The 15,834-nt window shown below is 50.3% G+C and overlaps 1 protein-coding gene across 1 annotated transcript in view; it reads right to left on the minus strand.

Annotated features, from left to right (window-relative positions):
* Positions 1 to 9,826, minus strand: part of RASSF5 (Ras association domain family member 5) — a 69,061-nt gene extending 59,235 nt beyond the window's left edge. Inside the window, exon 1 of the mRNA XM_033093131.1 lies at positions 9,343 to 9,826. Coding sequence (XP_032949022.1) covers positions 9,343 to 9,802 — 460 coding nt within the window. The 5' untranslated portion in view covers positions 9,803 to 9,826. The remainder of the gene's footprint in view (positions 1 to 9,342) is intronic.
* Between the last annotated feature and the right edge of the window lie 6,008 nt (positions 9,827 to 15,834).

Raw genomic sequence — 15,834 nt, forward strand, 5'->3', positions numbered from 1 at the left:
ATTCATAATGCTTTACCAGCTGTATAGGCTGCTAAGGGACAACCAGGCTAATTCATTCACATCCTCCCATGCTAAGCCCAGGGCAGGAGAGAGCCGCAGCTTCCAGTCGCTGGGCCCAGAAGGAGGTGGTGTTAAGAGGGTCAGACCATTTATCTGAGACCAGAGACCTGAGCAGAGAAGAGGTGACAGGCAAAAAGAGAAAGAAAGAGAAAATATTTAAAAGGGTGGAAATGTTGTCCTCTTTCCTTGAAATGATGCTCAGAGGGTGTCCCCTCAATGCTAACTTCCAAAAACAACCAAGTCCTGGTGGGAAAGTTCCCAGTGGCCCTGTCACCCAGGACAAGAAGGGCGATTGGCACTGGACAGGCAGCAAAACCTTCCAGGAAAACCTCTGGAGAGGGCTGCCTGCTGCCAGGCTGCCCAGAGATGCCAGAACTCATCTGCCAACCGCCAGCTGAAGCACGTTTCAGATGAAGGAGGTCACTGTTCGTTAACCACAGGAAACGTATCACAGAGGACAGAGGCGTGTGCAGAAATGAAGTGGCATTTGCACACCTGTGGTCTGATCACCTAGGGCTAAGTCCAGGAAGCCAGCACTCAAGAATTGGGAGGTGAGCTCTGTTATTCCTCCTGTAGCTATCAGCCTGGCTCCCCTCCTTTGTGCTGTAGTCACGGAGTCTCCAGGTCACGGAGAATGCCGAATGGCATCCTATACCCAAGGCCATGTCCGTGGGCCCACTTAGAGAAGAAAATGTTGGTAGAACAAACCTAAGCTACACTCCAGTCCTCCAAATAGCTTCCCCCATCACCTGCCCTTCTCATAGGACATCTGGCCAGGAGGTCCCTCCCCATTTTAGGTCACCCCTCACTATGGAGGGCCTCAGGTGCAATACCAACAAAAACTCGTTTGCAAGCTCGACAATAAAAACACATTGTTATAACTCATTTATTTAATATAGATATTACCCCAGATACTGCCCTTCCTTAGGCCAGGACACTGGTACTTTCTCCCTAGTACTTCCTCAGGGGGACTGGGCTGCACAGTTTACCCAGCAACCTCTGTGCCAGAAGAGGGTCATGAGTGAGTCCAGGTCCTGAACTTGGGGCCATCAGGCAACAGTTGGGAGCCAAGGTTCCCTGCCCCACTGTGACTCTGATCCTTGTACATGAGATCTCCAAGAAGGCTCAGGACACCCGCCAGGCTGGTATTCCCATTGCTATCCTCAAAGATGAGAACACATGCGTGTCAGGGGGGTTTTCAAATACGAGTCACATGCAATGGGAGGAAATCCCTCCAGAATGCCCCATTTGGGCTCGAGGATAAACTGACCTCACTTCTCCTTTCTCCTCCTCACAGAGCTGTTCTTTGACAGAGTAAGCAGTTGAAGAATCCAGCAGGAAAGAACTGGCAGAGACAAGAGACAGGGCTTTGGGAGGCTCTAGAATCTTCACTGCTGACCCTTTGAAAACTGGATAGATTTTCTCCTATAGGGATGGCTTAGGAGGAGCACTGTCTAGAAGCAGGGGAATGCTTGAGATAACCTCTTGCTGCCCCTGACACCCAAGCCTTGACCAGATGACCTCCACGCTGAAGAGAGAGTCCAGCCAAGGCCCCAAAAAATTCGAAGGAACAGGCTTCACGATCTTAAGTTCTGGGTTTAGAATGTATTCTCACCTTGAAATACCCTATTCAGATAAAGGTACCTCCAGATTTTTTAAAAAAAACATTCAGCACCAGAGTAGACATTTATGTACTGTATGTTCAACGCTTTCTCTCAAAACTCTCAAGTTACAGCTGGAATCTATTGTTCCATTTGAATAGTGAGGCAGCTCTGAGTTTTTTTGGCTTTTTTAATACTTTCAACAGAAAACACAAAACCTCCAGCTTCCATTCAACTTGAATAGAAGAAAACAGCTTCCTCTAACTCAGCAAGGAAAGTAAGTGATGATGCCCAAGTGAGAACCTGACCTGGAGAAACATCGAGTCAGAGTTGGGGTGGGGGGCTTTCCGCAGATTTGCTCTTCCCCACGTGGTCACACCACTGCCTGGGACAGAGCAGGGGTTCGTTATGCCAACCTCAGTTGATTTTCCAGTCCCTATCCAACTCTTCTTCACCCTGGCTGTCCCCTCTGAGACTGAACCTAATTTCACTTTGGTTCATGGTTAATCCTGTGTCATGAACTCTGACCCTGGGTCACAGTAAGGAGGCATGAAACAGGAAAAGATCTTCTACTTGCATTTCCACGCCCACCCCCTAAATGCACCCAACACCAATAGGTGGTGGTAGGGAGAGATACACTTGTTTCTTTTATCTTGAGGTTTAGAAAAACTTCACCCTTCGTTGTAAGATCTCATGATTTACACACGCTGAAAAATCTGTCTAGAAACTAAATGTTGAAACCAGGCTGAAGTGCAGCCAACTCTCAATTATCCAGGCTCTGACTGATTTTCTACCTTGCATATGGCTGACCCACCACTTGGCTTGCCCTCCTGTTTTTCTGTACCTCTTTTGATGGACATTTCAGCATTCATTGGAAGAAGGAAAGCAGTTGGATGAGGAAATTCAACTAACTTGCATGTTCAATGACAGCGCACAAGGCAGAAGGCTATGCTGGGTTCTGGAGCTGGGTTTGCTATAATGATCTGGGGCATCTTGGAGAAGTCCTTTGACTCACTGAATGCTGTGTCTCCTCATCTGTGAGACGGCCAGGATTCAACCAGCCCTGCCTATCTCACAAACCAGTGTCCTAGAAAACGCGAAGTCGTCTCTGAGCTAAAAGTTATATCCGGTCCCTCAATTTCTAGGCCATTCTCAACTCTATATCTACGGGATATTCCCATCCTAACAGGCTCATAAAACACTAATTTGTATCTCCAGCAAATAGAATGATGATTCTTTCCCAGATCCAGCCTCCAGTAGAAACAAAACATGAAAGGATTAATAACAAAAACAAAACAAAACAAAAAAACCCAGATAGTCAAAGAACATCACTATTTTTTAGGCCTGACTTTAGTGACCCTGTGGTCTGATTTCTTAAAGGTCCATAGAAGCCAACTTTTCATTTTCTCGCAGCTCTAGCCAGTAGCCACTGTAAAGGTCTGGGTAATATCTGCCCCGCCCTGGAAATGATTGTTCAAGAAACAGGGACAAACAAGAGCAGAAGGTGGCATGCAGGCCCTCCACCGGAGAGTAAATATGACCTAGCCCACTGCGGCCACAGGTGAGTGACATACTTGGCTACCTGCCCGCCACCCCGGGACACACAGGAATGAACAGACTACACTTCCCCACACCACCCTTCCTACAAACCCTCAGCACAATGTCAGATCACACTTGTCCCCCTGACGCTCTCAATGGGGCCAGGGCAATAGGTGTGGGGAGGACAATCCTGAAGAGAATCTGGGACCTTTTACAATAACCAGGGGTCACCAGATCCCTCAGCCAAAACAGGGTATTCTCCACAGGGAGACTGGGCACATGCTACCAGGCCAGGAAAGACTCCTTCCCCTCCAAAAAGGGCAATATAAAAACCAAACATCACATCTTTTCTTACGGGTGCACGTCTCAAGAACTTTCTCTATGCCAGGAACCACAGGCAGGCTAGAACAGACCCCACCTGAAGTTGCCAGCCACTATGGCCAAAGACCAAACCATGCTCTGCCTATGTCTCCTCAGCATGGAGTGTGGAGTGTTTCAAAGAACACCCAAATATCACCTCCTCAGGTCTGAGTCATAATAGTCTTGACTTTGAGGGCAGGTCTCCCCATGACAACTCCCTAGCACCAATTTTATTCCACTTAAGCCAGTGCCTCCAGGGACTGCCCGGTCTGACATCATCACTTTGGCCTCCTCGCTCTGTCCCCAAGCCTAAGTTGGCTCAGCATCCCTCCCAACACCAAGATCTGGCCCCAAACATGTGGAGAGACGTTTGCCAAAACTCTTGGAAAAAACTGAAAGTGACTAAATGTACAACCATCTCCGCAGTCAGGGCTGGCCTTGCTAGCATCAGCTGCTGCCAGCACTTCCCGAGCCTGCCAGGGGAAAGCCGGACCGAGCCCCGCAGGAGGGGTGGGTGGCCAAGGTCAGCAGAGGAGGCAGGAGGCCATCTGGAAAGGCAGAAAGCATCCTGCCACCAGCACAGGCCGGACCTGCCAGCATGCTGAGGAGACCACACCAGGGGGTGCTGATTGAGGCATGGGTGGGGCGTCAGGGGGAATGATCTCTTTACATGCTTTGCACACCCACAAATACTCACCCACCAAAGAATAGTCACCTCCTCACCCAAGGAATGCAAACAAGAAGGGCCTCCCATGAGGCCAGAGATGTGTTTACAGCTCCCTCACCAGCCTTAATGGTATCCTGGGCAGGGCAAGAGTGCCCAGCAGCTCCTTCCATGAGGAAACTGAGGAATGAGGGAGGGTGTGGGGAGCCAAAGAGGGCCCCATGGGACAGCAGTTGGGGGGCTGTCTCTGATACAGAGGTGCTGGGCACAGACCAAAGGAGGGAAATGGCTTGATAGCCACAGATGTCCCCAAGGCCTTCCAGGCCAGTCTGGTTCGCCCTAATCCTACCCTGCCCCTAGGCAGGTGGACTGACGACTCCCACCCACATGAGACCTCAGCAGAGGCCTCTCCAAGTTCTGACCTCAGGAAGCTATTCCAAGGATGTATGGCAGGAACAATGAAAACACTTTGGGCTCTTCAGAGAAAAGGCACAATTGACCTGCAAAGAATTCTTCCGGTGTCATTCTCCCAGTGGGCTGGGCCTGCCATGAGCCTCAGCCACCCCTCTAGAGCCTTTGGCGCATGCCCAGGGCAGGTGAGTCACTTCACCAGCCAGTCAGGGCCCTTGGGGCTGAGTTGGGGGCTGTCCTTCCCCTGTCACTCAGGGCCTAGCTGCCAGTCTTGTCATAGGCTGATTCACTGGTAAACTTGGGGAGAAGAGAGAGGATCCCAGACCAAACCCTCAGTATAGAGGGGAGATGTCAATTCATGTCCACCTAATAACTTGCAGGATCAGCAGGCGAACACACACGTTCATGACCAAGTCTAATTAGGCTGGCAGACAAGTGGCATTAATCATTTTTGACTGTACCTGGGATTCAAGCCCCTCTCACTCCATAATCAGAAAATTTCATGCTCTGATGATAAAGCCTACATTTAATCCTTTCACTTTCATCTTTTGAGAAGACAGGAAGCGGGGAGGAGAGGAAACAGGCACCGCTTAGGGACCTCAGAGGGACTCTCTCAGCATTCCAGGTCTTTTCTCTGTCCCTCCACACTCCACTAGGATCTTTCTCAAGAAGAAGACACCAGTTAGAGTCGGGGGCAGGAGAGGGACGGGAAGTCGCAGATTCCACCATCTGTAACAACACAGCATTCCTCTCAGGGCTTCATTTTCCTAACATCCAAAGCCAAACATGGGTCTGAGTCTATGAAAATACTTCAAGCCACACACCTCAGCACTGGTGGATGCATTGGACAAGTAAAATATCATCCAAGTGCCCAGGGTTCCTGTACAGGGAGACTCACGTCAATGTCCCAGTAACCTCTTCTACAAAGAACCCACGACAAGGTGTGGGCCTGCATGACCTGACGACGGCTGTCACACGGGTGGTTCCAGTCTGCAGAGAGAGGCGGGTTAAGCCCAGCCATTCATGCAGTGACAAGGCAGGGCTGGAAAGGCTAGACAAGGGGCCCTGTGAGACACCAGCCTCATTCACCAAGAAAGTCCCCCTCCCCACCCCTGAGGACCATGGCAAATGCCTCATACTCACACCATAACTAATGTGTATCACAGGAAGGGTAAGTTAGGATGATAAGCCCCAGGGCCCCCCTTTCAACCCTATAATTCCAATCACTTCACACTTCATAGCTCTGAACAACGCCCCTTCCAGAGAGACAGGCTCCGGGAGCAGATGCATGGCACTCACTGGCAATATGCAAGGTACGTCCAAGCAATCCTCTTGGTTGAGTGGGACTTAGGTTTCCCCATTTTCCAGATCAGTCTCTGGTCCAGGAAGGCTTACACATCCACCAAAATGAGGTGAAAAGTCAAATGTCAACCTAATGTGCCTTCTACAGAGAAAAGGGTCTATGATAAGGGATATTCCCTGAGAACAAAGCTGAAAGACAGTTGCTGAGGTTCTCATGTTGACCATTCCCTCCTGGAGTGCTGGAAATGGATATTCTCACCCCTGCCACTGCCCCCACCCCAAAACACACGCACACATTCACACAACCACCTCTCTCTCTCTCTCTCTCTCTCTCTCTCTCTCTCTCTCTCTCTCTCCCCTCCCACCAATCCTCATTGGATTTCCTTCTCTATCTAACAAACACGATTCCTTCGATCCTGGAAATTAATATTAACCCTGAACCGCCCTGTTGGCAAATCCAGCATTAACCAGAGCTCAGATACAGACCTTGAAGCAGGGGTAAGCTTAAATTAGAGTAACTTTCACTAAAAAGGCAGGCAGTTTTCTAAAAGCTTCCCTTATTAAAAGCCCATTTTGCCAACAGGGCTCCCACCAGTGTCAGCCTCCTGCTCAGACAGATGTCATTCACATACCCACTGCCCTTCTGCTTGCTTCCAAGAGCAAGGAGCTTTAATAGTAATAAGCTGCCGCCTTCGTCAGCCACTCCTTACTGAGCGTGTGGTCTACGATACAAAGACAAGGTGCCAGCATCCTGGTGACCACTAAGCCACTGACGTTCTGTGAGGATGCTCCTCAGCCAGCAGGCAGAGTGACCGTGTCTAGAGGACACTGATACCTGCACTTCCGGGGATACTAATGGCACGCGCTACCCCACTTAGCTAAGCAGCCAGACAGCATCTGAAAACTGCACGCATTGCTTGGGAAGGTGATCCTAAGAAGTGTCCCAAACCCAGACAAACTGTCACAACTGTTGAGTGGGAGGGGATAATAGTAACATTCACATTGCATTAAACATTCATATTGCATTTTTTAGGCACTGTTCTAAGTGCTTTATATATATCAATTCATTTCATTCTGACAGTAACATGATGAAATAGGTAATGTTATCTTCCCCATTTTTTAAAACAAGGAATCGGAACACAGAGATTCCCAGGGGCACATTGAGACTTGGTGGCAGAGTTCACACCCTGGATGCACACCCTGGTCTTCTGCTTCCAGGCTGTGCTCTTAATCATTGCATACTGCTGCCTTTTACAAGTCGTACTTCAGACCCTTGCTTTTTAGAACAAAGATAAAATAAACCAACCCTGCCATGGAATTAGACCTTCAGTTTAAAGAAAGATGCTCAGTGAGTTCGGCTTGCTGTGTCTCCACCTACCCGTCCTCATTTTCACATCAGAATATTTCTTAACTGTTCCCATCCAGTCGCAGGCCCACAATTAAATATCTGTAATGACAAACAGAGACTCCTCTCCATAGCCCCTTGATTCCAGCTCTGCTCTCTCTCTCTCTGGTGTTCAGATATCCCTGGTTGGTATTAAACCTATGCAAGTGCCACCAAGTCACACAAAGTCAGAGGAAATGTCCATGCACCTGGGTCTTCCTGCCATGAGAAACTATTTATGAACCAATCGAAGGAAATAAAGTTTAATGTGAAGTTAACATCAATTCATTTAGTCATAGAGTATCATGCATATGCACATACAAACACACACAAATACACTGTTACCACCACCCCCCCAATCATAAAACTATGCAAAATGTTCAACAACTGATATAGTCCCCAAACATCTTAATACAAAATAAAATTCCAGTGAAGCAGATTCCCGGGAATCCCACACAATAAAACCCATTACAGTGAGGATACTGCCTCTGTGTCGACAGGGTTGGTGATCATAGTAAAGTACTCCAAGAGCCTTGAAAAGGCCAAAGCTGCCAACACATCCGCGGGCATTCAATTCTACGGGAAGGTCAGGGGCATTTACCAGTGATAACAGCCCTCCACCCACATACACACCTCTACAACTTTTGCTCTTTCCTTTTTAATCGGCATCTGAACTGTGAGTTCTGGTGTTGGAGGGACTAGCACCCCCTTCCCCCTCCAATCTTCCCCTTCCATTTAACCCTGGCTTAGATTCTGAGCTCTCTTCCCCTGCCGCCAGCTGCAATGGGAGGCATACTGTACAGCCTCAGCTGTGGACCGGCTGCAGAGAGGCAAGGTAGGGTTTTCCTGACGTGGAAGTAGCTGGTGCTGTCCAATGGTGCAGCTAGATGGGAGATCATGGGGGAAGGGCCCTTGCTGAAAGATGCAAACCACAATCCATTTCCAGAGATGCTTGCTAGAGTTATTCCATTGTCTGTGCTTTGTGCCTCAGATATTTTAAATACATATATAAACACATAAACACATGGATATCCTCTGCCAAACATGGGCAACAGCAAAAATGGGGGGATGGAGGTGGGGAGAGGACACCCATGAAAAAAACACACACATCTAAAACTGTAGGAAGAGAAAAATAATAAACTCCCAAGAATATTGCAGATTGGCTCAGAAAATCTGCACGCTTGGTGCCTAGTGTTTTCTAGTCAGATTTGAGAAGAGCCTGACTCAGGAGGAGGCCAGAGGGGCTTGAGAGCTCTGGGGATGAAGGGACCAGGCCAGAGTTGGGTAATTTTAGAGCATGATGACAGATGCAGTTACATAGGAGGAAGAAGAGGAGGTAGCAGGGCAGAGTCAAACATTAGAGCAGAGTCCAAAGGTTTGAGGGGCCAGAGGTAGAAAGCAGGAGGGGGCACAGGTCCAGGGTGACCTCCGACTCTCTTCAGCCTCACAGCTGTTTCTATCCAAAGCCTAACCAGGTCTCCTTCCTGTCCCAACAGGGCCCCCTGGAGGATGTACCATACAGGGACATGTACCATGGGCCTCCTATACCATAGATGAACAAACATGCCATTTTGTCATTAACCCTTAATAAGCACGGGTCAAATCGCCAACTCAATACCAGTTTCACTCTCACAACTCTTTCTCAAGAACCTACAACAAAAGCAAGAGGGTGCTCAGGAGACAACGGAATGACCTTGCGTCTTCCACCATCAACCCCAACCTGCGTGTCTGTGTGTGTGTGTGTGCGTGTGTGTGTATACACGTGTGTATCTGGGGGGGGATAGGTATGCACCCGTCAGGAGAAGGTATTTACTAAATACCGCAGAACCAAATCTGGGCAGTAGGCAGTCACTAAAAGATACCCGACAGCGGACTAAGAAGCAGTCTCCAGGGCTTATCTCCCTTAAAGTTGAGGAATCCCCTGGAGCCAGGGAGCGCAATGCCCTCTCCCGGTCCCAGCCGCTCGCCCATTGACTGCGGTCTTCCCGCGCGCCCCTCCCCTTGCCCACCGTCATACTCACTAGCGCAGCGCAGCGCCTGCTGCAGCACTTCTTGGCCGCACAGGTCACACCAGCCTCTGCCGCTCCGCAGCGCCAGTTGCGCGAAGCAGTGCCCCTCGCCTCGCTCCGCCGGGACGCGGGGATCCTGCGGCTGCTCGAAGATGCTCCGCACATCGCGGGGTCGGGGCGCTCCAGGCCGCCGCCGCAGTCTCTGCTGCAGACCAGGCCGGAGAGGGCGAGCGGGGCGGGAGGCTCGGGGTGGGGGCTCCGGGTCCCCTCGGGCAGCCCTTCGGGCGCTGCGCCCCTCGTGCGCCCCGGGCGCAGTGGAGAGGGGCGCGGGGGCACAGCGGCACGAGGACCGGCCGGGAGGCGGCGGCGGCGGCGGCTCCGGGCCGCTCAGGCTCTGCAGATAGCGCGGCGGTTCTGGGTCCAAGAGCAGCCGGTACGGGCGTTGCCCGATGGCCGGGGACGCCATGGCCATGCCAGGCACGCGGCGGCGGCGTTACTCCCGAGTCCTCCTCGAGAGGAGGGCGGCCCCAGACCAGCGGCCTTTAAAGGGACCGCAGGCTGCGGGGCGGGGCGGGGGCGGGGAGACTCCGGAGAGGCAGGAAGGACGACCCCAGGGAACCGCGGACCAACCAAGCCGCAGGGTTGGCAGTGGGGGGTGCCCGAGTGGGTGTGGATTTCGGGGCGTCTTCAGGAAGCGGACTGGTCAGCTGGAGCAACTGGAGGATTTCGTATGGGAAAGACTCTATTCGGTACAACTCAGATGAAGCATTTCTGTAGAGGGCCGTCTGCCTTCAGCCCGCCTCTATCCCTCTCCCGTCATTTCCCCGCACACCATTCACCCCCACCCGCACCCCAACACGCCCAGGTGAGAGGGCGGGCGGAAGGAAGGGCTTGGGAGCTAGCAGGGAATGGAGTCTAACGAGAAGTCCATGGCTAGGTAGGTGTCCGCCCGCCACGCTCCCTGTTTCCAGCGGACCGGAGGGATGTGCTCCTTTGCTCTTTCTCCCTCCCACTCTGCCCCCTGCCCCCCCCGCCCCCCCCGCCCCCGGCGAGCCAAGCCCCGCGGTAGTCGGAAATGCTGGGCTCTCTCTCTCACTCCCACAGCCGCGCGGAGTCCGGTGATGCGGGGGAACGCGCCGGGGGCGGAGGGGACGCTGCAGATGCTGACCCCAAGAAGCTGTCCCCCGCGGCGGGCGAGGCTATCCGCGTGCGACTTTCACTCTCCGTGGATTTCCCCTCTATTAGCTGCCCTGCCGGTAGGATATTCCTTGCCCAGAAGAGTGAGGTTAGGGTAACCACGGGCCCTGGATTGTGAGAACACTCTAGCGGCCCGTGGGTTGGGAGAGCTTTACTTCCAAAACCAAACCCTCCTGTCCTCCGCTGTTATAATTACTGTGGAAATACCAGCCCCGCACCCCCCTCACACACACCAAAGCCCTACTTTGTATCTGATATTGACAGCTCACCTGTGGGACCCAAGTACAGATCCCTTTGCTACCAGCATCACGACCATCTCCGTCACCCCCCCCCACTTTAATGCTCTGCTGTCACGGTCCTGATAGCCTTAATAATTTTTTAACAAAGGGCCCACAAATTATATAGCGGGTCCTGATTATCTCTCATAGGTGAGGAAACGGAACTCCTGGATCTTGGAACTTGTGTCTTGACATAGACCAGTTGTATGACCCTGGGCCCTCTTTACCTCTATGGTTTTAACTGTAAATTAGTCTGGGAGTGAGGGGACAGGTGTATGCTTTTGTAGTCCTTACCAGCTCCACCACGCTGACTCAGTGATCACTGCCTGTCCTCTTAAAACTCGGGTAGGGGTTGGTTGGTTTATCAGAAGTCACCAGAAACCAATTTTAGGAATAGTCTAAATTCTTCTAGCTCTCAGACTCCTCCTCTTCCCAGGCTAGAGATGGGTCTCCCCCTAGTGTCTGATGGGGGGAATCTCCACCTTTGCTTTTCATTTTCCCCTCGGAGTAATTTTTAGGTAATTCCTAGCAATTCTAGTCTAGTGGCCAGGGAATTCCCAGCCTGCTTTGGTCCATGGCTTCTCCCTCAGGGCAGGGATGATCATAGAGTCCTCTGCGTTTGTAGCAGAGGACATGTTGCAGGGTCCCTGGATCTCACCAGAGGCTGGAAATTCTCACCTCATGATGTGGTTTCTGGGTAGGTGGGAAGAATGACCCACAGCAACAAACACCACAGAGCTACAAAGAGGAGTTGAGATGAAGAATTGTGAGCCACCAGCCACCCCCTTCTCCCCTACTCCACCTTTCCTCTCCCCTGTCTGAAATTTGCTTTCTCTTCATCAGCGGTTTTCAAACTTTGGCATGCATGGCAATCACCCGGAGGGCTTGTTAAATCACAGATTAGTGCACCACCACCACCACCACCACCCCCATACACACACAGAGTTTCTGAGTCAGTGTGTCTGGGGCAGAGGTTTGATATTTTACATTTTTAACAAGTGCCCAGGTGGTACTGATGCTGCTGTTCCAGGAACCCCACTGCTCCAGATCTAAGATGGTGATAAGAGAATGGGTTTCTCCATCCTTTTCCCCACAGGGCAGGTGAAGTGCAGTGGGACATGACTGAGCAAAACCCAATGGGAGGGCTATTCTGGAATGCTTTCAGCTGAATGTTTAAAAAGGAAAGTACAGTTCGCCTTTGTGCTCTCTTATTCCCATCTCTCCCACTTTTTTCTGCAAGCTGGCTCTCAGGGTTATGCAGAAACCTGTACTGCATATAAATATTTGCTTGTTTCCACCCTGTGTTATCTATCCATCTCCACCAACTTGAGACTCGTTCTGGAGCTCACTCCCACCCAGGAGTGAGTGAGGTTTAGGGTGTGGACCGAGTGTGAGCTCTGGGTGCCAGCTTGGTGTGGCAAGAAGAGGGGACCTGGCAAAGAGTTCATTACTGGGAGGCAGTTTTGAAATGCCATTTGTGAAAAAATTGCCAGCAATCACATCTATGCTCTTTACCACCACCCCCCACCACCCCCCAAGCATGAGTTTGGTCAACTCAGGCCAGATTCCCAGGATAGAGAGGCTCATTGAATGAGTGTCTCCTCTGGCCCTGGAAGACTGAAGACTATATGGAATAATCAGGCATAACAAAACAAACAAACAAAAAAACCCTTCCCCCTTGCCTGAGCTGTACAGAAAAATGCCCTGGTTTCTGTTTTCCTGAGGCAGCTCTGCAGCAGGAGAAGTGGGTGCTGGCTGCTCTCAGCACTAAGTGGGGGAGGATACCCCCACTATGCAGGCCCAGAGCCATACATTTAGCTTCTGGAGGGGACAGAGATGAAAATGGAGATAGCATAACTTCATGTAACCAATCCAAAAGTTTATCAAGTTTATCTTAAGGTTCATCTCCCTGAGCCAAGAAATTGAGGTCTGGAGAGGTAGTTGCCTTGCCCGAACCCAGCAGAAGCCTCCCTGCCTATGACTTGCTCCTCTGATGCCATCTTTCCCAACACAGTCCAGTCCTGTCCCTTCTTCCTTGAAAGAACATCCCCTCCCTCCCACGCGTGCACACAAGGACGCATCTCATTCCTTAGTACTCCCAAGGGAAGCACAAACGACTATGTAAACTCTGTTTTCATTGTAGGGTCAGGGCAATGTCTGATGCTTGAACTTCAGCATTGTTTGGCTCAGTCTTTGTCATGCAGGCTACACGGGTAAGACCACAGCATCAGCAGGGGAGACACCTCCACTGTGAGCTTTTCCCTATGTTAGCAGATCCTCGTGGCCCAGAGCCATTGACTTTTTCTGTTTGTGACTCACTCCCTGAGGAGTGGGTGTGCTGTTTTTACTTTTGACGGGGGAAGCATTATGATAGTGAGTTTGAGTTGTGTGGTCAGTGTGTGAAGTCATTTCCGAGGTGGTCCCCGAGAGTGTCGGTTCCCCCACTGGGTGAGTTGTTTCAAGGCTGCCCCCCAACCCCCTACTGAGCTTCCTAGTAGGAAGGAAAAGGGAAGGACACAAGTGCCCTGACTTTCTGAAGGGGAAGTTTTTGGTTTTGTTTGGCTTTGAGGCATTTGAAGTCTCCTGAAATCCCCGAAGCGTTTAGGGAGCTCCCAGTGACTCTGACAGCTCTGCTCTCTGCATAGGATCACGGCACCTGTCAGGACAGGTTAGGTTACGCTGCGGTAATAATCAACCCCCAAATCTCCGTGCCTTTAAACCAGAGACTTTTTCTCTCACATAACCTTTATGTTTGGCAGGGGGGCTCTGTTCATCAAAACTACTCAGGGACCTCATCTAATGTTGCCAGTCACCATGCCAGAGGGAAGTCGAGAGAGCCCGGAGGGTCCTCCACCAGACTTTAAAAGCGCCAGTCACTTCTGCTCACAACTCATTGGCCAGAACTGGTTACACAGCCCACCCTACACAAGGGAGCAAGAAGTGCAACCCTACCGTGTGCTCAGAATGGGAAAAGAGCTCATCACTACCACAGTCTCCAAAGGCACAGAGCAGCTATTTATTTAACAAGCAATTATTAAATATCCATGATATATCAGGTGCTGTTCTGGGCACTAAAAGTACAGTGGTGACATAGACATGTTCCTGAAGCTTACATTTTAGTGGGAAGGCCAGAAAATAAACATACAAACATAAGTGTAATACAATGTCAGGTTATAAGTGTTATGATGAAAAATGACGCACATTATGGGAATAGAAAGTGACAGGGGCTGATATTAGATTGGGTGGTCTCTGAGGAGCAGACATTTAAATATAGACCTGAATGGAGAAAGCCCTGTGTCTCTGAGCAAGGGTGGTACAGACTGAGGCAACAAGAGGCAGCCCTCCACCCCCACTTTCCCAAACTTTATGAGTATGAGTTTGTTCCAAACCCCAAACCCCACCTCCAGAGATTGATTCAGTAAGTCTGGATATTGTCCTGTATTTTATAAGAGAGTTTGATTAACGTGACTCACAGACCATGCTTTGAAAATGTGACCAAGGCAGTAGGTTGTGTGATGTGGGATTGTGTGACCGCTCCAGAGACATTTGAGAGAAAACACTCTGACCCTTGTTAATTGCAGGATTCTAGCTCTCCGAGCTACTTCCTTCCCTTCTTGGGCAGCTTGTCCCACACAGAGCTCAGCCTCCCAAGGAAGTGGATGTTGTTTGCAATGTGTAATTAGGGTCAGTAATACCTTCCATTGCTAGACTATGAGCAGGGACCATGACAAAACGTTGTCAGGGAATTAAAATGTTTGTGAAAGTCCCTTGAAAATCCTCATGTTATACGTATTTACTCAAGAAATGCACATCGAACACCTATAATGTGGCAGGCACTCATGGCTTGAATGACTTCATCTTCATGGCCACTCTGTGAAATGGCTGGTACTCCTATCTTACAGATGAGAAAAAGGAAGCTCAGAGAAGTCATGTGACTGGCCCAAAAACGTGTCACAGTCTGGACTCAAATCCATGATTTTGCCTTTGCACTGCCCGGCTGATGTGGTAAAAGCGACAGTGTTTAAAAATCTCTGATCTCTCTTTGTAGGTGCAGTTTAAAGATCAGCAAAATCTTGCTCCATTTTTCTTTCCCTATCAAATCCTGTTTGACTTTGAAGGTCTAGTCCAAGTGCCAGGTCTTCCACAGAGCCTTCCCAAGTCACCGAGAACTAATTCATCATTCTTTCCTCTGGGCTGTCATTGTCGCTTGTGTCTCTAATATTACATCCTAACATGAATCACAATTAAAATTTGACATTTCTGCCTCCCTCACTTGGGTCTTGTTGGTCTTTCTGATCACACTACGCAGGGCAAATAGGAGATGTTCCTTAAATGTTTAATGAATGAACGCTGCTGTAGCTCCCCACCTGTACCTAATCCAGGACTTAACTCTTTTTTTTTTAATTGGGGAATATTGGGAAACAGTATGTTTTTCTAGGGCCCATGAGCTCCAAGTCAAGTCGTTGTCCTTCCATATAGTTGTGGAGGGCGCAGATCACAACTAGAACACTGAGGCAGAGTTTGCGACGTCCTGCAGAGAACATGTGAATGGCCCAGCATGGGCAGATCCACTGAAATAGGCACTGTCCCCCCTTACAGCTGAGGCAGAGAAGCCATTCTAACGGTTCACAGGCCCATGTGGGAATTCAACCGGCAACCCTGTTAAGAGCTGGTGCTCTAACCAATAAGAGCTCGTGCTCTAACCAATTGAGCCATCCAGCTGCCCAGGACTTAACTCTTAACATCCCTTTAAGCCATGGCATCTGTGTGAGGGGTGGGGTGGAGGGAGATGAAGGAATTGTCTGATCTAGGGAGAGTAGAAGGTGCTAAAGAACTGCTGGGCCTGGGTGGAAGTGGGGATGGTACTGAAAACTCCAGTTAAGACTCATGTACATGCTCCAAAGTTGCTGGTCGCTGGGGTGGTCCTGACTCTAGGTGCTAGTAACTGGCCAGGGGTGAGGGCTGGTAGGTCACCATTCCCACTACAGGGGACGGGGCTTTCTTTGTGTCACCAAACTCGAGCGCTCCC

Source organism: Rhinolophus ferrumequinum, chromosome 22 (genome assembly GCF_004115265.2).
Source record: "Rhinolophus ferrumequinum isolate MPI-CBG mRhiFer1 chromosome 22, mRhiFer1_v1.p, whole genome shotgun sequence".
Lineage (NCBI taxonomy): Eukaryota > Metazoa > Chordata > Mammalia > Chiroptera > Rhinolophidae > Rhinolophus > Rhinolophus ferrumequinum.